This window comes from Conger conger, chromosome 11, assembly GCF_963514075.1.
Source record: "Conger conger chromosome 11, fConCon1.1, whole genome shotgun sequence".
Classification (NCBI taxonomy): Eukaryota; Metazoa; Chordata; class Actinopteri; order Anguilliformes; family Congridae; genus Conger; species Conger conger.
The window spans coordinates 31,165,358-31,188,590 of NC_083770.1; the positions used below are offsets into that span (position 1 = coordinate 31,165,358).

Sequence of the window (23,233 nt, forward strand, 5' to 3'; positions counted from 1 at the left end):
AGAGTCTAAATTGCCCATAGGTATGAGTGTGTGAGTGAATGGTGTGTGTGCCCTGCGATGGACTGGCGACGTGTCCAGGGTGTATTCCTGCCTTTCGCCCAATGTATGCTGGGATAGGCTCCAGCCCCCCTGCGACCCTGTTCAGGATAAGCGGGTTAAGATAATGGATGGATGGATGGATGGTTTTCTGAATGCGTATAGTCTGAGGTGAATATGCATTACATTTACGGCATATCCTTCTCTGTTAAAGTCATCTCTTTGCCTAATTGGTTAATTCAATTATGGCGGCACAGATGGTGCAGTGGGTAGCACTGCCACCTCACAACAAGGATGTCCTGGGTTCGAATCCCCGTCTCTGTGTGGAGTTTGCATGTTCTCCTCGTGTTCGCATGGGTTTCCTCTGGGTACTCCGGTTTCCTCCCAGAAAAAAAGCGATAAGTGCAGATTTGGAACCTTCAAATACTTGTCTATGTTCAGCTATTTAAACCATTACGTCACAATGAGAAAATATGCTGGTGTTACACCTTTGCTGGTCTCTCTCAAAGATGCTCCGAATAAAACAATTCGCTACACATCAATATACTAAAAGTAATTGTTTAATTCAACAAATATACTAACTAACTAACTGCTAACTGCTACCCATACCATAAAGCCAGCTACTGCAATAAATAATAGTTTGTTGCTGGAGATCAGATACCATTTCTTCAAGCCGAAAGCCTTAACATTATGCTGTTGACCTCCTCATTTGGGCTTCCACAATATTGGTAACATTCTGTACCTAGTTATGTTCAGAAAATGCCCTCATTATCCTCCGGAGGTTATTTTTTTCAGTAGCCTACTTTTGTCATTTCTTTGTCAGTTTGAAATAGCTTGGATGTCACCCTGCCAGCAGACATGTATCGACCACCAGACACGGTCTTTATAAAAGTGGAGCCACTCTAAGCCATAAAAGATGGCATGCATTCAACTCTATGATATTTTAGCTCTCAAAAAATAAGTAGGCCTGAATGAGCCCATCTACTCGCCAGTTTATTTTCTAAGTGGCCACTTCCCCATGTTCTATTCGGAACACAGTGAGTCTAATTATTTAGGCTACAACACCCACCCCATTGTTTCTTCTCATGTACCTTAATTATATGGATTGCAACACAATGATTGCAATACCCTCCTCCTTCCATGGCTTTTCCTCAATATTACCTGTGTTTAAAAAAAAAAAAAAAAACAATTTGCAGACAATTTGTGCCATTTTCAGGAACAGACATAGGCTAACGAACAAAACATGAGGGAAGTGACCGCTTCCAGCCAATCGCCAGTTATTATAATAAAATTGTGAAAACACTCTTTACTCTCTTGCTCTACCCTCCCTTTTGCTCACTGTATCTACTTCTCTCTCACACTCTGTTTTGCCATCTCTCCCTCGCTCTCCCTCTCTCACTGTTTCACTCGCACTCCCTCGCTCTTTTACGTAGCTACTGAAGGGGGATAGTATTCACCCCTAAAACTAATTAGGTCATCTCCCAACTCTGTCTCAGTACCGTTCCTACATTCTGCACTCACAACAGCCCAGACTTTATTCAGGGGCAGGGACTTCATTTCTCAGGGCAGTTGATCTCTTGTCTGATCGGCATTTCTTTTGGACTTGTGTGGCTGTGCCTGGTTCCATGTCTCAAAGGGGGGTGCGGTCGGACGTGAAGAGCCCGTTGGGTGGGAGCACAGACCATGGGCTGGGGGGTGAAGGGCAGGAGGTGCCTCCTCTGCGAAATTACCTGGTGCTTACCATCTTTACCTGTTTCTGCCCGGCATACCCCATCAATATTGTGGCCCTAGTCTTCTCTGTGCTGGTAAGTACGCTGTGTTTGATAGTCGTGGGGCAGTTTAAAGCTGTGAGGTTAATCATTTAGGCCTCCATATGTGTTTTAAATTATCCAGTTATGTCACCTGTTTTAATAATAAGTTGATAAAACTGTGTGTGTGTGCGTGCATGTGTGTGTGCATGTGTGTGAACTTTCATTTACCTTAGGCAATTTTCAAATCTGCATCACATCATGGGGTTTACAAGTTCTGCAAAATGCTCTAGAAGTTCTACAAGATAGATTGAGGGATATATTCTTAAACCATACATGGGTGAATTTGTTTTCTTTTTGGCATGGCTGTCATAAAAGAGAACATATATCTGGTTCACTGTGAGTGCATAGCAATTGGCCTGTTTTTCACTGATCAAATGCAAGTGATGATAACTATGATTCATATTGGGAGTTAAAACCGGAAACTTTTCATTTAGGTTTCCTTTGTTGCCTGCAGGAGCTTATATTTCCTTTGTTTTTTTCAAGCTATTTTGCACTCCACTCTGAACTATCTAAGGCTTTGATAGTCACCCTGATAATGAGGTAGAGGGACAGTTTAAAAATGTTGTTCCTGTGCCAGTTTGTATGGGGCTTTCGGAAAGTATCTACCTTGTTTCAGTTTCTGTATGGTCAGTTTAGCCTGCTCCACAGGATGGTACATTTTATTTTCTGGCCATCCACCCCAGTCCCATAAGTTTTAAAAATAGACCTTCTATTTCAGGTCTGGGTTCTGTGTGCATAACATATATGCTGATGGTATATGCAGTGTCATGGATGGCACTTGGGTCAATTACATCAGGAGAATATATGCAGTCAACAAATGCAAGTTCCCACAGATGTGTTGGCTATAGTATGGACATTCCTAAAGAGCTATTTTAAACCGGGGGGGTAACAGAAAAGGGAATGAGAATCTTTTGATGAGAGTAATAACTAGGCATTTAGAGGGGAGTTCTGCACGGCCTGTGTGAGTCACATGCAATGGAGACTGCATGGCCTGCTTTTGTTGAGCTCAGCATCTGTTTGATCTCAATGTCTGAGCATGTCCTCTCACAACCCCACCCACCACCAACCCTGCTCCCCTGTACCCACACCCATCCCACAGCTCATGCAAAAACACTGTGACATACTGTACACCTCACATGCTGTCCATGTGTACCCCAATGCCAATCTGTTGGGAATCCCACACATGTAGCTATCCATGGGGTCTCAAACAATACCTTTCAGATGAATATCTCCATGTGCCTTCTCTTGGTTCCCCAATGCACTTCTCTTTATTAAGCCAGTCAGCTAATAAAGAGAGCAAGCCATTCTCCCAGCTGGCACATGCTAGAGGAACAGTAAGGATGTGCACCATGAGAACACCCGCGTTTATTGTACTTTTCGGGTTCTGATTACAATGGGAAAACCCCTTTCAAAGGACTTCCTGTTTGGTTCATCGCTGTTCCACTCCACCACACATCACAATACTCCTTTACTGTAAAACAAAAAGGAATTTAAGGCTAGGATTAGGCTAAAATCTAGTTAAACTAAAATCCCCACAATCCCTTAACTGCTCTCCAATTGAGCATGTATTCCCAGAGTTATAAAGGGGGAAGTCTCTGGGTTAGATCCCATAGATATAGCGAACATCATATAACATCCCCAGTAATATTTAATTCAGCACATATTTCAGTTGAAGGATTGCATGTCTTGTATGTCTACCTGTAAAACCATCAATGTCTCTAGAGATTAGCTTTATGCATTTGCAGTTGCAACTTGAGCTACAATCCATCACCATGTCAAAAAATATATATATATCCTATTATATTCTGACTCATGTGCAGAGCAGCAGTAATGAGGAGGAAATCTCTGTACTGGGGTAGGAAGGCAGAGAGAAAGTAGCCCAAAGGATGCTGCCTCAGACAGTTGCACTCTTGCCAATGTGTTTGTGGGAAGCCTGCAAAAAGCAAGATCACACATTAAGATACTGTCTGCTGCCGCATGACACAGTTGCTTTATATAAACATATGTTGTAATGCTGAACTCTGAGGTCTTCTCTTTCTCAATAAGAATACTCCTCTCTAAGAGGTATTCTTATCCCTCTAGCTGGTGGAATGGGGCATCACTGCAATATGTGTGATTATAAGCACTTACCGTCTATCCCTTGATTATGTTTACTTGAATGGTCATGGCAAAGGTTCATAGTTGTCCACTGTGTTGTGTTGAGCACATAAAAGGGCATGGCTGATTCTCTAATCTTGTTATTTCCTTTTCTCTCTTTGGTTCTTTATTAATTATGTCACATCTTATCTCTAACCACACAGTCTTCTTTCCTTTCTGTCTGTTCCTCTTCCTTTATTTCATGCCCTCTTTCATCCCCCACTCTGTATTTCTTTCTACCTCTCGCCCTCTCATGCAATTTTTTTTTAACTTTGGCTTTTCTTCTCTCCCCTTCATTCTTGCCATATTGCCATTTGTTCCAACCCACCCATCATCTCACTGTCCATTCTGACTGCAGTCCCAGAGCAGTTATGACCAGGAGGACTATGAGGGTTCACAGCGGCTTGGCCGCAAAGCCCTCCAATTGGGTATTGCCTCCATAATCATTGGCCTTATAATCATCACCATCTACGTCATTGTGCACTTCACGACGGTAAGATTGCTATTGCTGCTTCTCCACTGTTTATAAGATTTTCTCTTCCACATTCATAAGTATAGACCTCCCCCCTCTACATTCCCCCAGGCCTACTCTCCTCAATTCCTCTGTATTGTAGCCTATGTGCATCTAGGTTTTAGGCATGTGCAGCAATGTCACTCCCATTCCTTAGGATGGTATCTGAATCCACCCAATTAGCAACTGTCTATCTCTCCAGCCAAACTGTGTTAATTCTTCTTCTTTTTTACAGTCCTGGAAACAGGTCTGGCAAATCACTAAGTCTGCATTTCTGTTTTCAAAAGATTGAAAACCTTTCAGGGCAGTTTACATTCATATAACAATGTCCATGCTATTCTGTTGGGTATTTTGTTCCACCAAAACATCACATGAGAATGAAAGATGTTTTTTTTTTCTGTAAATCCTTAGCACGCTGTCTGATCTTGAGGGAGGCAAAAAGAACCCAAAAGATCTCTCAAGAGATGGGGGGAAATGATTCTTGTTCATCTCTGAAGCCACCTGAACAGAAATCAGAACTCCTGTACTGTTTTGTTCCTGATTCATCACCTCCCAGTCCTCTCTGAATCAATTCCCTTTTCAATATTCAGTTTAGTAAAGTGCTCTACCTTCCATTGATCTCCCTTCTCTGTGCAACATCTCAGAGTTCATTTATTTCATGAAATCCCATGCACCCAGAATTCAAGGGCATAATACGCTTGAGATAAAATTAATGTGCAGTACACCTGGTATTGGCCTTCACCAGATGCAGCACAGGTAGAAGGCACATGTTTCTCACATATCCGCTCATGTGATTTTAATACAGTATTTCATACAATAGTGCAAAATACTTTTTCATTGTATACACACAAAGAGATTAACTATATGCTTTTGAATGAGTTATACTGGGTATGTGTTAACTGTTTGTTTTTCGCACTACACAAAACTTGTTTTAGAAATAATCTTCAAATATGGAATGATTTCTTCCCAATTAAAACTCATCCAAATTCATGCAAACTATAATGATAAAAATAAGCTTATCATAATTCACAAACAAATTAATAATGTGAGTAACATTGTGGCTTTTTCTTCTGTGTGAGTGTGTGTATATGTATGTGTCCCACAATCCTGCAGTCCCGTCATGCAGGTTAGGCTAGTGGGGGAATTCACAGGGCATTGCTGCAAAATAGCATGAATGCTCAGTCAACCTATCCTGCATAAATAAATGTTAATGATAATGTGTGTTTGCTGGTTTGATGTTGTAAAATCCTATTTAGAGAGAGGCTTTGATCAAGGGAACTGTGAAATGGAGCTGTTATGAAAGTGTGGAAAATGGACAGAGTTCTGGCACTGTCACCCCTGGCAACTGGCCACTGCATTTTGACTTTGAACTCTCATGACGCTGGCTGAGAGGTTAAGGCATGCAGAGGACTTTTCCCCCTGTAGCTGGCTTCCATTGACTTCTGAAGCACTAGCAGAAGCACATGAACTGAAAACCTTATGGACATCATCATAAACCAAATGGAAACACAGGCACTCCCTTCAAACCCTTTCTCTTCAATGATTTGTTTTGCTTTCAGAAGAGTGTGTGCTGCTTGTGTGGCCCCTTCCAGTTAGAGAGGGGCCCAATCAGTTTCACTACAGGACAAACCTGACAGCCAGCCCCTGTGCTGCACTGTGGGTTTTGGTTTTTGTTCCCTCTTATTAATTTCATAGCTTGGTATGGGAAATTGACGATGGTGTGTTTTAAAATAATATATTGCCATACTTGTCTTTGGAAAGCCAAGATATTGTGGAGCAAGGTGTTGGACCCCTGTGAAAATAATTTGTGTGAAATATTTCTGCTTTTTATTTGACATGTACCTATACTTTGTAAGTTGGTATGTACATTTTGCTATTCATATACACTCACTCAGCACTTTAATTCGGTATTTATTAAACTAATTTAACTTTAACTAATTTAGACTTATTAGTCTTCCGCTGCTGCAGCCTATTAAGGCTTTGAGGTTTGACGCATTGTGTGTTCAGAGATGAATACCACAAGGCATTTTTGCCCACAGAACTGCTTCTCACCGGATACATTTTTTTTGTTTTTCGCACCAAACTCTGCAAACTCTAGAGACTGCTGTGTGTCAATATCCCATGAGATCAGACGTTTCTGATATACTCAAACCACCCTGTATCTGAAAAACTGAAAAACATCTGAAAAACATCTGAGCCTCTTGACCATGTCTGAATGCATGTATGCATTTAGTTGCTGCCACATGATTGGCTGATTAAATATTTGCATTAACAAGCTGGTGTACAGGTCTACCTAATAATGTGCTCAGTGAGTGTATTTTTAAAGCCAATGATTTCATAGTACTGATTACATATAGTAAGATGTGAATACACAGTAACTGCCTATCTAATGAATGTGTACAAATTTATTTCAATAAATGGCCAATCAGGATAGATGTGAAATCATCATGGACTTGACTGAAGCATTTCATTAGCAATGTAACCCCTAGAAATAGAGGAAATTATGTTATGTGAGAAAACAATGACTGGGGGATGTAATGATAAAACATGTACCAAAGCAAGCATTTCATGATAATCATCCTCCATATATTATCAAAGTGGTGCTTATAATTTGTCATCGATAGGTGGGTCTGAGAATTGATTGACAAAAAGAACCTGGTTTTATCAACTGAGAGCTGCTGTATACCTTGAGTTCTCAAGCTGATCGAATATGCTGGTGCAGAGTCAGATATATGTGTATAGCATTTATATGGCTCCTTGCTTTATTATATTTTTCTTGTACTAAAATAAAAGACTGTGATAAACTGAACTGCTGTGTAACATGGTCCTCTTCGTGTCAGCAGAGTAACAAACAGGGACAGATGCTGGTTGCTATGCCATGGCTCCGGGTCTTCTTGCCCCCTGTCCCTCATTCCCAACCTCCCTTCTCACCAGCTGCAATCTGCCGAGTCTTAAGGATCCTGTATTCCGATATGTAATTTTATCACCACAAGCGGCTAAATATAGATGAGATATTCCCCTGGTTTTTTCTTCTCTCAGATGGGAAGAACTTGCCCCATGCTGGTGATGAAAAGAAAATGAAAATAAATTCAAAATAAAGAAACCTAGGTTATAAAATGATTGCTATCGTTATGATAGCCTATTCAAGCCCCTGGTCTGTGGAATACCATGTATTCCCCAGACACGTATTACACATTAACTCCATGTATGTACAAAAAAGAAAATAATGTGCACTATAGATTCAAGAGCTTGAATTAGACGATAAAGAAGTGGTGATAGGACAGACTCGTTATAACATGCTATGTTTTACAGTATACTGCGTTAGATAATTGTCTACTCTCTTGCTGTTCACACCTCTGTTCATGTTTATTTAAGTGTGTATATATTTTTTTGAGTCACTGTGGATGTATGACATGCTTCCCAGAGTATAACATTGCCTAGTTGTGACAGAGAGAAATGGGATAGCCGTGAGAATGTACTGGGAGAAACTGTCCAACAGAGCACAGGCATGGTTACTTGTTTTCAGACACTGCTTTAAGTGGATGAAGTAATTTGATTTCACACACTGTACTTAGTCTTTATTATTTTAGCAAATATATGCATTGTGATGCTTATAATCAATTGAATGTTAAATATATTCTCTTGTCAGGTCCTTAGTATTGTAAACAGTAAGTTGATGTATTTGTCAAATTTTGAATTGTATTAAAAACAAAGGGTTAAAGTCACAAGCAGTGATCATTCGGACTATGATTATAGGATCTGTTCCAGACTGCCCAAAAATCCCTTAAATGTTATCTTGCTTTAAATTAATAGCTACGTTTTTACTGTGGTGGATATCACGTGATGTGTAAATACGTCAGTCAAAACCCTTTATTATGATTTTATTGTATGAAAGATTGAGCATCAACATATTGTGGAATGAAATATAAAATTAAATACAATTAAATACAATAAAATACAATAAAATGTGTGAGATTATTACGAGCCTCTGCGCATTTATCTGTTAAGAGTATGAGAAAGTGAATCCGGAAGAGTGGCAGGACGACCGTACAATGACGTAGACGATTATTATTGTTGAACTCCAAGCAAAATGGCGAAATAAGGAAAGAGCTAATTAGCTAACTGGAAAGGTTTCAACACAGCAGGGAGACAAACATTAAAACGAAGGTAAAACGACCAGCACGACCTGGATGACTTCTTACGGGAAGGTAGCCAATATATCGAGAATTTGCATTCGCTATTTTAGCAACTGCTACTGGCAGATATGAAGTTTTAGAATGCACAAATTGCTAACATGATTCTGTCTGGTTTGCTAGGTAGCTAACGTTAACTGTGTGATCAAGCAAGAAAACTATAAATGCCCCAAGACATTACTATCTATCTTGGTAGTTCAAGCCTAACTAGTGAATGAAAAAAGTATGTTTGCTCTCTCGCGGCGTTGCTAAGTCGAAGTTGACTGACTAGCCTAATGTTAGCTAGATCTGCCCAGAAAAAGCAATTAGCATTTGGTGCACTTCAAAAACATTAGACCACTGTTTGGAGTGTATGCATGAAATGCCATATTCCAAGCTCTTTAGTGAAATAAATTGGCCTCAAATCGTGCTTCATTAAATTTTACATCGGTGTTTACAATGACCCCTGCCAGCATTTAAGGTCACGGAAAGACTATTTCAATGAAAGGTCAGCCTGAAAACCCAGGGTTGTGCATTGCGAAGAAGATAACGCTGAGTTGCATATGTTTGTACCTTTGTTTGGACCTTCCTCTTGCTTTTTACATGGTTATTTGGCAATATTCCTCGGATTGAAGTTTCTTAGTTTATTTGCAGTAGCCTATCCAACAGGGTGATGAACTAGGCCCAAGTAAAACTTTTACATTATTAAACAAGCTAACTAGATCAGGGTCAAAGTACTGTAGATGATGCAGAGGCCTGAAAGACTCCCAGTCTTAGAATATTTTTAAAGAACATCCTTTACTCATTCTTACTCAAATCTCTGAGAGAACTCTTGGTGAGTACTCCATGTGTTTGTTTTTGGTTCTGAATGTCTTTCACTAAAAATTGCATTAAAATGAAGGAACACCTATGCTAATACTGGAATTTAGTTTAAACTAGTAGGCTATTGCATTTCATAAAACGGAAAGTCAGTATTTTGTCCAAACACCGTAATGCGTTGACTGCAATATCTCAACATACTTTGGTCATATTTAGACAGGTTGAGTTACAGTCAGAGAGAAAGTGTATGTTAAACCGGGAAGGACTGTTTGCAGTTTGGACACAGGAATCATGGGAAATACCAGCAGTGAGAGGGGCAGTATGGGCCATGGAGAGAAGACGCACCGACGGGACAGTCGGGGAGCTAAGGAGGGGGATCGGCCAAAAATCTTAATGGACAGCTCTGAGGATGCAGACATCTTTCATACAGAGGACTTAAAGGTATATCTATCTCGACGTCGGTTATCTCCATCTTCCTGGGCATCCATGTCATTCAGTGGATAAAAAAACGTTTTTTTATTAAATATCCTGTGATCACTTATGAAATTGTGGAAAATCTCTTTATGAAAATCTCTCATTCATGCAAGTTATTATTTTTTTTTGTAGATCATGTGGTCAGTAAACAGTAAAATAGGTCTTAAAAGAACAGTTAAATGTCAGTACGATGTCATGCAAAGGATGTGAATAAATATAAATGATTTGCTCTTGAGGGGATGTAAAGCCATCAAACACGTTTGAGGAAAGAAGAGGAAAATGTCTAGGTGGCAGCCAGAGATTAAGCGATTAAGAACTAGTTTATGTGTTTGGATGGGTAATATGATTAAGCAAGCTGTGCTTGTATACTGTAGGCATTAAGCTGACTGTCTCTCACTATGTCTGCAGGCTCCTGAGAAAGCAGAGTTCCTAGCTTGGCGTCAGGACCTTGAGGCCAATGACAAGGGCCCCACTCATGCTCGACCCACCGTGTTTCGCTGGAAAGGTGCTGGCAAAGATATCTTCCTTTCTGGATCGTTCAACAACTGGGCCAACAAGATCCCCCTGACCAAGAGGTGAGATGATTCACCTGAGTCGGTGCTGAACTGTTAAAAGATCAGACAGAACCTGTTAGGCCAGGAATGCCAGCAAGCACTTGGTTTGCCACAAGGGGGTAGTGTGCACTCATAAACACCTCTGCCCCTGAAACGGTAATGGCAGTGTCTGCTGTAATATCGAAGGCTTTTTTCATAGAATACCCTTGCGTCAAGGTTTCAGTTTTAACTGGCACTTGATTGTACTGTCTCCTGTTCCAGTCACAACAACTTTGTGGCAATACTGGATCTTCCCGAAGGAGAGCACCAGTACAAGTTCTATGTTGATGGACAGTGGACCCATGATCCAGCAGAGGTGAACAACCTGACTTTAGCTAATGCAACTTTTATTAATTTGCTTTATTTATTTATCAGTATAATACAATGTTTCATATGTTTTATTTTGAACCCACAGGAAGCTTTATCATTGTGTCTTTTGGAGTAAAACTTTGTGTTTTATCATCCACAGCCTACCGTGACCAACCACCTGGGCACAGTGAATAATGTTATCCAGGTGAAGCAGACGGACTTTGAGGTGTTCGATGCTCTTATGGTTGACTCGCAGAAGTGCTCCGATATGTCAGGTAGAAAACTGTCATAAATTTCCTCTGCCAGTGGCATCCTGTCAGTAGTTGTTTTGTTTTGACAGAGTGCCTCAGTCAAAGGCACTGACAGAGTAGGGTGGCCTGTAGTGTAGTGGTTAAGGTAAATGACTGTAAATGACTGGGACTCAAATCCCGGTGTAGCAATAAGATCCGAACAGCCGTTGGGCCCTTGAGCAAGGCCCTTAACCCTGCATTGCTCCAGGGGAGGATTGTCACCTGCTTAGTCGAATCAACTGTACGTCATTCTGAATAAGAGCGTCTGCCAAATGGTAATAATGTAATGTAATGTTTTGACAGAGTTGCGCATCCATTTTGACACTGCCATTTTTTTAGCATGTGTTGTAGTGTAAAACCCATGCGCAGTGTGTGGTCTGAGGAGCTGCTGTTCACTCGTGGTGGCTTGTGTTTCCTTTGGCTCAGACCTGTCCAGCTCCCCCCCTGGGCCATACCACCAGGACCCCTACGTGTGCAAACTGGAGGAGAAGTTCAAATCCCCTCCCATTCTGCCTCCTCACCTACTGCAGGTCATCCTCAACAAGGACACTGGAATCTCTGTGAGTTTATGCTCTCACGTTTGAGCCATCATGATGCCTCTGCAAGGTTAGGTTCACACACCTGAGAGACCACTGTAGCTCGGTAGCAGGAAGCATCCTAAATGGACTGCATTTATGTGGCGCTGTTTTGCCAAAGCGATTCACAATTAATGCCCTCTCAGTCATCCATTCACACACACACACACACACACACACACACTCGCACACCAATGGCTATAGGCTGCCATGCAAGGCACCGACCAGCTTTTGTTGCACTGGTTGAACTCCTAAATTAATAGATACAGACATCATAGATTATAGCCATTTAAATGCATTTTGGAAACCCAGGGTACAATGTGACCCTCCAGGAATGAGGAAGGGAGATTCAGGCTCGATGTCTTTGTTAATGCCTCAGTGAAACAGGATGTGATAAATTTTTTTGTTTCCATTGCAGTGTGACCCTGCTTTACTCCCAGAGCCCAACCATGTGATGCTCAATCACCTGTATGCCTTGTCCATCAAGGTGAGACACGTCTGCCACGTGAAGGATGAGATAGCAGGATGAGAAGTCTTTTCTGCACGATAAATCAGTTTTTTTGGAGCTCAGTCAGTTGCTCAAGTCTTTCAGAAAGCTAATTGACAAACTATTGATGGTGACCCCTTTCCCACAAGCTGTGTAACCCCTTGTTGCAGCTGGGTTTGAGCCATAGTGATACAGTACCAGTGTAAACATGATCCATTCTGGTCTTAAGTCAACCAGCACCAAGATAAAAGACAAGTGGAAGTATTTAGTAAAACTAGGCAAAAGACATTTTAGGCTTCTGTGGGACAGATATCGACACTTCTCCTTCTGGTTGCCTATGTGAGCTTCTTCACTGCAGAGCTCGACCATGTTCCTTATTTTTTTTTGCCTAATTGCTCACCACCACATTTGATGTGTCTCATTGCTACTCCCTTCCCCCCTCCCTCTCCTTCTCTCTCAGGATGGTGTTATGGTCCTCAGTGCCACCCACCGTTACAAGAAGAAGTATGTTACTACTCTGCTCTACAAGCCCATATGACCAAAGGAGACCCCAAATTCCTTAGCATACATCTTACTCATTTAATAGTAGTTTTTTAAGGACATTTTTTCTTTCTTTCTTAATCAACAAAGAGTCTTCCGTCATTCCTTCACAAGTGCTCTTGTGTAAAAGTTTCTCCATCCTCTTTCCCGTTCGTCCGTTGGTCCAATCATGGCTGTAGGCTCTTGGTCATGGTCATGTGACGTCATGACTGTTCGGACACCCTTTCTCCCTTTCCATGGCAGTGCTATAAAAATTGCAGATACATCCACAATTGGTTGTAGTAGTGTCAGGTGTTCTGTGAATGGGAGGGGCCTCGACAAGGGCTATATTAGGCCTAAACATTACCAAAAGTGCCTGAGTTAACTATACATAATAAAGGGTGTGTGTGCTGGATTTGATTGGTGGGGCTTGAATGTGCTGAGGAAATGAAAGGAAGTACTTTTAATGTACAGGACAGGACCATAGACCAAGAAACAATCAGCTTTGGAAGCACCATCACACAGGCCTGGGCCTGCACTGTAGGGCCTCAGGAGTGCCACCTCACTGTGTGTTGGTTTGTGGGGATTCTAAACCTCATTTCTACCCCCCGGTGAAGACTACTATTGTTAATTTTTAAATTAAGCTGGACTGTAATTTGTGCTGTGAAACTGGGCTGTATTGAATTAATGCAGCGATGCCATTGTGGCCTTGAGTTGTGAGGTGGCAGGTTGTCAACATTCGTGTGGACTGCTTCACCTCCTGTCAGACCCTTGAAAATCCACGAGGCTTGGAGCCACTGGTCGTATGTACAGCATGTATACCCTTCTTAAAGTAATCTAAAGCTCTCATAAACAAGCCATAGATCTCAAAAGTCTGAATTGTGTGCTCATTTGTATTTCATCCAAATCCTTATATTTTACTGCTGCAAGTCTATATTCTACTGTGATGGATAACTCATGGAAAATATGCCAAATTTAAGAGGTCATTCTTTTTTATTACACCTGCTGATATATGTGAGCTCGCAAACTCACTAGCTTGATCATTTATTATCAAGTTCAGCAATATCGGTGTGTTGACACTGGGAAAAAATTAGCCGGCTTTCAGAGTGATACAGCATTCTCGCTGCCAAAGCTTATTTTAGACGGAAGACAAGAGCGTCTATAAGTGTGTCCATGCACGTAGTACATATTTTTGAAGTAATCCCTTTCTAAATGTATTTCCCTCCTCACAAAATTTTGCCAGTTTTGAGGGAATGTATCTATGGTAGCTATACAATCTTTCATTGATCCTTAAAAAGTAATGGAAATATATATTTGATGTGAATCATAGCCCTGTGTTTTTTTCAAGTGTATGGAGACCTGAATAAACAAACTGAACACTCTGTTCCTGTGGAAGATATCAGTGTGTGATTTTGAGACTCAATACAGCTGGCAGCAGGGAAACTGGCCACCTGTTCCATCTAAAACACACAGACACACAGGTCAAACAATGTGCTACCTTGTCTCATGTTTTTCTTTTCCTTTTTTGTAATGAAAAAGCTGTAGTTTTGGAAATGTGTGTACTTGGACACTTTTCATGGCCATGTGGCTGAATAAACGTTTGTATACCAGCTGTGTGTAGGGCTTTGACATGCTCCATACGGACTCATAATGTATGCATTCACAAAGCTGGGGCTGGGTGGAAAAGCCCTTCCTGAGTTCCTGCCCCATTGAACACTTGCGTATTCTGTCAGTGAGTAAATGCAGTCCACATGCTGCCCCCAGTAACAGTCACAATCACAGCATTTTATTCTCAGGAACTAAAAGCTGTTTGCATTTGCTTTCAATTATTTTTTATTTTTGTGAACAGAAGGTTTTTGAACATTGAAGTGCAAGTTTATGCACTGTATATCGTGTATTTTTTGTCTCAGTTGACACAGTGGACATCAGGGTCAAGGTTTTTGTTCTCGGAGTTGTAGGCTTGCTCAGCGAAGCAGTGGGCAGCGATGCGGTCACACTCGCACACCGCAGCCTGGCACACGTCGTTCGATGCTGGGGTGGGGGTGGTGCAGTAGAGAAATGGGCATGATGGTTAGAGCTTAAGCACTCACTAAAGTCCACACATCATGTCTGCTCATACAGCAGTACATCTGACTCGCACAAAACGAACATACTATGTCTACATGCTGCTGCTCCTGCATTCATAAAATGGATCAAATTGAACTTATTTCCATATGTTTTGCCTTAAACACAAAACTATAGTGCAATAAACTGGCTTAAATCCAGTCAGAAATACCCATAGAGAAAAAGAGTAATGGCATTTAGTGTTTTCTAATTAGACCGGCAAACCCACAAGCCAGCTCATAGATTAGCCCTATTGACTTTGTGCCGGTAATACCCAGATGCTCCCACACAAAGGTGTTGGTGTGTGGGGACTTCTCGTCCCCTCTGCGTACTTACCTGAGCAGGTGACCTCCATGTTTGAGCAGGTGTGTTCGTAGACTTTGATGTAGGGGACATCCACGACAGGACGGCACTCGGGGAGCTTCCTGCTAGCCCTGTAGCACAGGTCATGGACCTTGCAGCAACTGAGGGGGAGTGCAGAGAGATCAGCAAGCGAGAGCCAGGGAAGCAGAGGTGGAGGATATCTAGCAGCGCATTACTGCCTTCATAGTGCCTTCCTGCTTTATATTCGAATGCCTTGTAGTGCTCTGCAGCAGAGAAAGGTGAGTCGCTGCTGGACGGTTACCTGTCAAGCTCGTCCTTGGGGGTCCCGTTTCCGCCGAATCCGCACCAGCAGCCATAGTTGTTGTAGATGAAGGGGTTGACCCCAGGCTGGGTGCACTGGATCATCATCCCAAACTGCCAGAGAGCGCGGGGCACCAGCGCCCCATGGGCAGTGTAGGCTGGTGCACAGGAGGGAGTGTGGAAGGGGGGTCTGTTAGTCACACTCATTTCATCTCCAGAAGTGGCTCTTTCAGTTCAGGCCTGTTGGTTATTACTAATAATGTAGCAGAGAGAGAGAGGGTCTGTGATAGAGTGGTCTCACCAGCTAGCAGCAGCAGGAAAAGGGTAGGCTTCATGGTGCTGGGTAAGGCAGAGACAGGCTCAGCTCTATGTTAGTCTTTTATAGCACAGGATGGTGGACGGGGAAAGGGGAGATAAAAGGTAGAGGAAGGGAGGGGGTTCCTGCAGGTCAGGTTCAAGGGCAGTGCTCAATAATGTACACATATGATGTTCCCAAGTTTGGTAGGTATGCAGATAGGTATAGTGAGCTAAAAGTGAATACAGAGACCACGCCTTGTCCCTTTTCGGTGTATAAAAATGTAACTCAAGGTCACACTGAGATAATCTAAGTCAACTGTATGAATATGAACCTCCAACATGCCCTACACATGGAACAGGTGTTTAATATACTGCTTTGTGATTCAATAAAAAACTTAAAGGGTTTTTTATTTTTTTAATATACAGACATCAACTAGGTGAAACAGTAAACTGAATTAATATATATTCAATGATACATGGGTATGTAGCAATCTTTGAATATGTTGTTTTATTGCTGGAATATATATATATCCCACTTGCTGGAAATTACAAGATATAGTTTCATTAAAAAATATATTTAGGTTCCTAGAAAGACACTTTGTATTTTGAAAGACAGGGAGAAGTCTTTAAAAAAATGTCAAATACGGAAGTGATTAAAATCAACTTAGAACTCATTGAAAGATAAGTTCGAAGTCTTTCATATTTTTAAGATGTATGACTACATGATAACATATCTTGGCTATCCTTGCCTAAAATATAACACTGACACATTTATGATGAATCAGCTGAATTCAGAGCATTTGCATACCGTCTTACCTCATTTCCATTTTGGGGGAAATCTTTGGATGAAGGGCTGGAAAGTCTGATCTCATTGTGTCAACTGGAGTGGGTGGGGCAAACCTGGGGAAGTTTGGCAAGATATTAGTGATTATTTTTCCTTAAAATTTGGTACATGTACATGTAACAAACATTGATTTAGCCTTTAGAACTACATCCTATGAACCTAGAATTTTGCATACGCCATATTGTGGCTGAAATGATTTGCTTAGATTTAGGCTTTAAATTACTTGATGCCCTATTATCGCTCTTAAAATACACTATGAATACAGTATTCTTTGTGTTCTTCATGTGCTTTATAGACTTATTGAAATCACGTTGCTATTGTGTAATATATGGGCATAGTTTTGGAAAAAAAAATGAGTAAATTTTTATTTTGCTAAAATAAATACTTAAATAAATGGTTTTAAATGTAGACATTTTTTCCCATTAGTAATTGTACAGAAATCCATTGTTGATCTATGCTCTGACCACTTACCTAACCATGACTGTACAAGGAATTTCCATGAAATACCACTTATGATATGCTTTTCCTTTTCTTTTTATATCTAAAAAAATCATTATGTTGTTTTTTTGGTTTGTTTGTTTTTTTTCAAGGAGGCAGTCCTGAGTTTACTTTACCAATGTTTCCTACCCATTCATGGAAAATAACCGGTAATTCATTTCATGTCTCTCTTCAGTCTCTAGAGGGCAGCATAAACCCATAAACAGCTGCAGTGTTCATGTAAAGGTATTCAGCACCCGCAGAGACCTTGAGAAGTTCTCATCCTGTCTCCAGACTCCAATACATTGTGAAACTTATTGCATGGAACAATGCAGAACTATATTTTGAGCATTTATCACTCCGTGTATTTCAGCGTATACTTTGGTCCGGAATGCTGCCATCTGGTGTTCTACCCACCTAAATTTAAACATGCCACACCAATTTGCTGGTTTTCAGTGGCTGCCCGCATTCAGTTCAAATCTCTCACTCTGGCACACAAAGCTGCAAACTGTACTGTCCCTTCCAGTTGTCAGACAGTGATTACACCATACACTCCTACCAGACATCACTGTTCAAAATCCTCCCACCAACTGGCTGTCCTATCCCTTTGAACTTTTAAAAATACCTCAATGTTTTTAATGGAAACACTGACCCTTTTCTCCATTTATTTCACACCTTGACAGTACCACTAGATCATAACTGTATGTCTCTCTAGCTCTTAGTGTGTTTGCTTACCATGCAAACTAAGTTTGTCAGTTGTTTTGGTTGTGTCCCCTCTGTGATTATGAATATGTGAATGTGATTGTAGGATCACGCATGGGTATGTGTACTTACGTCCCCTGTATTTTTATCTTTCTGGCCCACCTCCTCAAGGTTAGAAAGTAGTATAAATGTTTGCAGGTTGGATTCTTTTCAATTCTTTGGATTTCTTTTCAACATTTAAAATGGCCGCTGTTCACACAGTGCTCCTCCTAGCTGCTGGACTATCTCTCTGTGAGTAATTAAAGCTGACCTCTGCAGGAAAGACAAAAATCCTCCTGTGCCCTTCAATGGAATATTTATCTTTTATTTGTCTCTCAGCATTGGCGTATACCAACACCAAAGCGCTATGGCAGTTCAGGAACATGATGATCTGCACAATGCCTGACAGCTGGCCAGCTCTGGACTACGCTGACTATGGCTGCTACTGTGGGCTCGGCGGGTCGGGCACCCCAGTGGATGAGCTGGACAGGTCAGAAGTGCTTTGTGAACACATTTTCATTTGAACATCACTCATTCTTCCTGCTCTAAGATTGGGTTGAATTCAAGGAAAGCGACTGTCACTGTAGGAACACTTTTTGTGTTCCAGATGCTGTCAAGTCCATGACAGGTGCTTCTCAGAAGCTATGCAGCATGAAGCCTGCTGGCCCCTTCTCGACAACCCTTACACCGAGGTCTACTACTATGAGTGCAACAAGGAAACCAAGACCGTCACCTGCACAGGTATGTTTTCTGTAGTTGCCAACACTGCAAGAGGCAGCCATGAATCCTTATTCTGTGTGTACTGGTAATTGTAAGGCATAATTAAGCAAGGGATGTGAGCCTGAAAGCAAAGTACTGTACCCTTGTTTGAGATATTTTAGCTGACACTAATTACGTTAAATACCAGTCCTTCTAAACAGTTTCAATATGCAAAACATAAGCTGACAGGAACACTGGAATCCAAAAATCACCAAGGACTGCTTTTTGTATTTCAAAATAAAAATATTTCTCCCATCTGCCCTTGCCCTTCCCCTCTTGCATTTGTTGGTTCATCCTCTGAATTCTCCTTCTTATGCTCTCTTTTAGACAAGAACGATGCGTGCGAGATGTTTGTCTGTGAGTGTGACAGACAGGCCGCGATGTGTTTCGCTGAGGCTGAGTACAACCCTGAGCATGAGCACCTCCCTAGTGACCGCTGTGAATGACCCTGGAACCTTCCATGAGGCACGCCCGTCACTCCCAGGACCTTAATCCACAATGCAGGAAGTAAACCTGTCTCTTGGAATCAATAAATTGTATAATAAAATTAGTTTTGGTGCTTTAATGTGTCATTGTGGAATCTTTTTATCCCTAATCCCGTTCAACCAAGCCAAAACTCATTGTGCTGATATTAAACTGAAACAACAAAGTGAACAAAATCTAGTTGGTGGTCACCTTCAAAAATACTCTTCCAGAATAGTTCTGCTGATTAAAAATGTTTTATTAAAAAACACATTATTAGGAATTGTCCTTTTATTTACAAAGGGACGCTGGTAAGCAGGTTAAAGGGTAAAGGTTTCTGGCTCAGCCTTCTCACTCCTTCACACATCAATTAATTGGCACAAAGTTCATTTTGTAATTATTACAGTGCTTGTTTTGGGAATGGCTTGTGCGCCAGGGCAACAGGTGTCACTGCGTTATTTTCCCTTCAGCTCACAGATGTAGCGGACCCTCAGGGAGCAGTCTGCATCATTCCACCGAGGTCGCAAGTTAATTCGGAGCTCACCACAGTCCTCCCCATTCGCAGGATAGTCCCACTCGTCTGGCTGCCCCACGTCCCAGAAACTGGAGAGAGAAAGAGAGCGATTTACTGCTAAAAGATAAACGGTTAGGAAAAGTTAGCAGACACTATACAAAATATGCATAAAACAACTCTCTATATAACCTCTCAACTGCCAACATTATAAAGGTTCTAAAAATTGTAAATCAAATAGTGGGGTTGCTTTTTATCATCTGAGAGGGACTATACAGCCCTGAGAGAGCTGGCAGACATCGAAAAAAGCAGAGTAAAAATGTGTGCTAATCCCGTACTCAAAGGAGACTGAAAACAATCAAAGGAGACTGCAATGCTGCCCCCTGCAGGAAAAAGCTCCAAACAAGAGACAGACTGGGACCCAGGCTCGACATCACTGGGTAAGGGCTGTAATGAAATGCTATCAAATCAGTTCCCACCACAAAGTCACCAAAGCAGGCCTTTCTGTAGCATGTAACACCATGAGCAAACAAAAATGTTCCATGGTGAGTCAATAAAACACGACAGCATTAAAATAAAGCTGAAAATAATGTGATAAAACAATTATAGAAAAAACAGTCTGGCCAGAGACTAGCACAGGCAGCTGTCAAAAGTGGAAAGTTTGTTGTGGTTAACAAGATCTTAAGAAACAAATTTAAATTCATTATAAAATATGGATAGCATAGGGAAATGAGAGATCTTTACTTCCCTAAAATAAAAATCGAATCAAACTTTCTTTAAAAAAAATTATGTTGCACATTTCCACACATAATATTTAGATTAATACATGTGTTGGTAGATTACTGTGCAGTCTAACACTTACATACTGACCCAACATCTCTAACCAGGCCATTGCTGAATTATATTAGCCAGTTAGAAATAGAAAAGGCAGACATTTTCTCAGAACCAAATTGCAGAACAAAAGCAAAAATACATCTCTGTAAAGCAGGGGTCAGTGAACAAATTTTTCCAAATAACAGGATGGATCTCCTTCAGCCCTGGTGTCAGAAGGGTCTCATCCTGCCTCATTTAAAAAGGCCAAAAAGACCCCTTTCTGTGCAAATACAGAAATGCTTTCCTCACAAGAAGATATTAATGATAATTTTGACAGGATTTCAACCTTTAAGGAAGTAAATATTATATTACAGTGTATGAATCACTGCAAAAACCACGGTCAAGGTTCTGTAATAATAACTACCAGCTTATGACTACTCAAGGGACAATAATTGTCTGTCCTTGCACATTCAAGAGACCTGGATTGAAACAACATTGTTACCTATTGTCCAATAAAAAACTGAACAGTTGGGGTGGGATGATGATAGCAAAGTAATGGCTATAGAGCCATCATGAATCCCCTTACTGTGGAGTAGTTAAAAAGTTTGTTCCATCCACCCAGCTCCAGTGACCCTCCTCTGCTCTTTCCACCAGGCCAATCCAGTAGTTTGTGTCAAACATAACACCTTCAATGAAGTCCTAAGTGCAGGGAAAGATTCTGTTAGTGTTACTCACATTCCTCTGCATATTATTATTATTATCTACCCTCACCAAGCTGCCCCTGCCCCATTACCAGCTCATCTGCATTGTTGATGACAAACAACTGTGCCCCTTGATCTTCACATATCTTCTCTGCATCGTGCCAGCTAAGCCTGTCAGAGGACAATAGATAACAGCTGCCCTGGAAGAAGAGCCAGCCCTCATCACAGGGCCCTAAGAATATGGAGGAGCACATGTTAGACACTTGCAAATATTCTTGCAGAGCTTAATATCTCTGTGATTAACATAACATGATTATGGCAGACTTTCAGAACCATTAGACATTCAGTCAGTTACCTTGCATTGGAGCCATGGGTTTCTGGTGACTGGGGATTAAATCTGTCATTTGAGCCTCTGCCAGGGAGAGAGGGAGAGGATAATTAATAAGAAAAGGTCTGAAAAACTGACAAAGAGAAGACCACACCTCTCACCTGCCTCAGCTAGCCTGCTGAGAGGTTCCACCAATGACAAGTTAATTGACACGAGTAGAAGCTTGATATCAGCAACCTCTTGCTGTACTTGAGTGACTGAGGGAAGAAAATGACAAATAAAGATGGTGAAAAAGAAAAGTAAAAAGAAGAAAGGGAAAATATAAGAGACCAAAGAACCAGACAATGATGGGAGTGGGGGGACGAAATTAGATTTTTACGTCACATTGAACTTGATTGAAAAATCAATGAGAATGTACAGTAGTCTATATCTTACACTTGAGTCCCATAATAAGCAACAATAGCAGTAGGAGAAGCAACGAAATCCAATTCAGTAGATCAGTCAAAGTGAATCGCCTGCCTGAGAGACAGAAAAACAGACAGACAGAGATTGAAATTAGTTCAATTTAATAGACGTATTCATTTTTTATGTCTTCATATATTGTGAAATCCTTCTTTTTTTAAATTTGTATTTATTATATATTGTTTATTATATATTGTTAGCCATTTAAAATTCAATTCAGATAGTGACATGAAAAATGCTCATAATGTTCTCACAGTAAAATTGTTCATTCAACTATAACAGAGTACATATTGTATACATAACAGGTACCTGCTACTATTAAAATAATGAATTTCATACATTTCACTATCCCAATTGGGGTGAAAGTAAGGAGGAACTACAATAATGCATACAAAGTGCTTACACAAAATGTATTTAAATATTAAATTGAATTAAATATACTTTCAAATCAAATTTAATCTCAAAGAGTAGAATTTTACCCCGGTACAAGACAGTTTTTTCCGACGAGCGGTTATTCTGTTGCTCAGGCCCGTTGAATCGATCGTATCCATCAGAATCCATCACTGTGTGAGAGAGAATTTTATTTACAGTAAACTAAATATAGAAGCTATGATTATTTACATCTGAGCATGTATTCCATCGAAAACAGAGTAAAAGAGAAAACATTACATAATATCCACTGTAAATACAAGAATGCTAGTAATATTGCAGTAGCAAAAAGTACTGTATAAAAATGTATTGAGGAAGTGGAATTGTGAGAGCTGATTACCTTTAAACAGGTCAGCTTGTCAGTGACAGGGGAAAAGCAGAGTCAGTGAAGAGGAACATCCGTGGCAGAACAGACACTGCGGCCTGCTTCAAGGACATGGCCAGATCATGTTGAATATTAATCCCTCAATCAACAATGCCTTGCATATAAACCTTGTCAATTTTGTCAGAGAGAGAGAGTGAGAGAGAGAGAGAGAGAGAGAGAGAGAGAGAGAGAGAGAGAGAGAGAGAGAGAGAAATTATATAATACATTTTTAAAGTTTATAATAATATTTAAAGTTTTTGCTAATATTGTGATTGCTTATAACACTTTGGCAATATGTATAGAAAAATATGTCATGCCAATAATGCATTTTGAAATTGAAATTGAAAAATAAGAATATGTTTTTCAAGCCACACACCCACACAAAGTAATCTGGTATATTTTAATAAATCGAGATTTTCACACTGCAAACATAGCTTTTATGGCAACCATTCTTGGTTAGCCTGTCCTGAGCAATAAGGTTGAAGGACATGTAGGCAAGGACAGAGATAGCTAAGTAAGTTTAAGTAGGGACACAACAATAGGGCAACAGTCCAGTGTCCCAAGTAAAGGGACTCTCACAAACCTT

At 40.8% G+C, this 23,233-nt stretch overlaps 4 protein-coding genes across 6 annotated transcripts; 2 read left to right on the plus strand and 2 right to left on the minus strand.

Annotated features, from left to right (window-relative positions):
* The first annotated feature begins 8,530 nt into the window (after positions 1–8,530).
* On the plus strand, positions 8,531–14,342 carry prkab1b (protein kinase, AMP-activated, beta 1 non-catalytic subunit, b). 3 transcript variants are annotated; one of them, XM_061259789.1, is made up of 8 exons: positions 8,531–8,661; positions 9,761–9,926; positions 10,368–10,534; positions 10,775–10,868; positions 11,022–11,136; positions 11,578–11,711; positions 12,145–12,213; positions 12,674–14,342. In XM_061259789.1, the coding sequence occupies exons 2-8, from the start codon at positions 9,777–9,779 to the stop codon at positions 12,749–12,751; spliced, it is 807 nt and encodes a 268-aa protein (XP_061115773.1). In that variant the 5' UTR covers positions 8,531–8,661; positions 9,761–9,776; the 3' UTR covers positions 12,752–14,342. The 3 variants fall into 3 exon arrangements, with proteins under 3 accessions (XP_061115773.1, XP_061115771.1, XP_061115774.1); XM_061259787.1 differs by having other exon boundaries at positions 8,570–8,702; XM_061259790.1 differs by lacking the exon at positions 8,531–8,661 and adding an exon at positions 9,193–9,501.
* Positions 14,343–14,638: 296 nt separating this feature from the next.
* LOC133139943 (phospholipase A2, minor isoenzyme-like) lies at positions 14,639–15,794 on the minus strand. The gene is made up of 4 exons (XM_061259435.1): positions 15,761–15,794; positions 15,461–15,617; positions 15,172–15,299; positions 14,639–14,763 (listed from the first exon to the last, which is right to left on the minus strand). Exons 1-4 carry the CDS (start codon positions 15,792–15,794, stop codon positions 14,639–14,641), a joined length of 444 nt encoding a protein of 147 aa, XP_061115419.1.
* Positions 15,795–18,021: 2,227 nt separating this feature from the next.
* LOC133140836 (phospholipase A2-like) lies at positions 18,022–19,023 on the plus strand. Its single transcript, XM_061261082.1, has 4 exons — positions 18,022–18,070; positions 18,158–18,308; positions 18,426–18,559; positions 18,905–19,023. The coding sequence occupies exons 1-4, from the start codon at positions 18,022–18,024 to the stop codon at positions 19,021–19,023; spliced, it is 453 nt and encodes a 150-aa protein (XP_061117066.1).
* Positions 19,024–19,277: 254 nt separating this feature from the next.
* On the minus strand, positions 19,278–22,758 carry LOC133141212 (CD209 antigen-like protein C). The gene is made up of 8 exons (XM_061261680.1): positions 22,624–22,758; positions 22,334–22,417; positions 21,828–21,911; positions 21,554–21,649; positions 21,420–21,476; positions 21,157–21,296; positions 20,950–21,062; positions 19,278–19,642 (listed from the first exon to the last, which is right to left on the minus strand). Exons 2-8 carry the CDS (start codon positions 22,413–22,415, stop codon positions 19,495–19,497), a joined length of 720 nt encoding a protein of 239 aa, XP_061117664.1. The 5' UTR covers positions 22,416–22,417; positions 22,624–22,758; the 3' UTR covers positions 19,278–19,494.
* Between the last annotated feature and the right edge of the window lie 475 nt (positions 22,759–23,233).

What these genes read in the sequence shown, in the direction of transcription:
- prkab1b (XM_061259789.1), top strand. Translation starts at nt 9,777, where the DNA reads ATGGGAAATACCAGCAGTGAGAGGGGCAGTATGGGCCATGGAGAGAAG. An exon ending in GAAGTGCTCCGATATGTCAG is followed by an intron (nt 11,137 to 11,577) that starts GTAGAAAACTGT and finishes CCTTTGGCTCAG; the next exon opens with ACCTGTCCAGCTCCCCCCCT. An exon ending in ACAAGGACACTGGAATCTCT is followed by an intron (nt 11,712 to 12,144) that starts GTGAGTTTATGC and finishes TTTCCATTGCAG; the next exon opens with TGTGACCCTGCTTTACTCCC.
- LOC133139943 (XM_061259435.1), bottom strand. Translation starts at nt 15,794, where the DNA reads ATGAAGCCTACCCTTTTCCTGCTGCTGCTAGCTG. An exon ending in CCCAAGGACGAGCTTGACAG is followed by an intron (nt 15,300 to 15,460) that starts GTAACCGTCCAG and finishes ACTCCCCCTCAG; the next exon opens with TTGCTGCAAGGTCCATGACC. An exon ending in CATGGAGGTCACCTGCTCAG is followed by an intron (nt 14,764 to 15,171) that starts GTAAGTACGCAG and finishes CCCCCACCCCAG; the next exon opens with CATCGAACGACGTGTGCCAG.
- LOC133140836 (XM_061261082.1), top strand. Translation starts at nt 18,022, where the DNA reads ATGGCCGCTGTTCACACAGTGCTCCTCCTAGCTGCTGGACTATCTCTC. An exon ending in AGCTGCTGGACTATCTCTCT is followed by an intron (nt 18,071 to 18,157) that starts GTGAGTAATTAA and finishes TTTGTCTCTCAG; the next exon opens with CATTGGCGTATACCAACACC. An exon ending in CCAGTGGATGAGCTGGACAG is followed by an intron (nt 18,309 to 18,425) that starts GTCAGAAGTGCT and finishes TTTGTGTTCCAG; the next exon opens with ATGCTGTCAAGTCCATGACA.
- LOC133141212 (XM_061261680.1), bottom strand. Translation starts at nt 22,415, where the DNA reads ATGGATTCTGATGGATACGATCGATTCAACGGGCCTGAGCAACAGAAT. An exon ending in AAAAACTGTCTTGTACCGGG is followed by an intron (nt 21,912 to 22,333) that starts GTAAAATTCTAC and finishes TCTGTCTCTCAG; the next exon opens with GCAGGCGATTCACTTTGACT. An exon ending in TCAACAATGCAGATGAGCTG is followed by an intron (nt 21,063 to 21,156) that starts GTAATGGGGCAG and finishes CCCTGCACTTAG; the next exon opens with GACTTCATTGAAGGTGTTAT.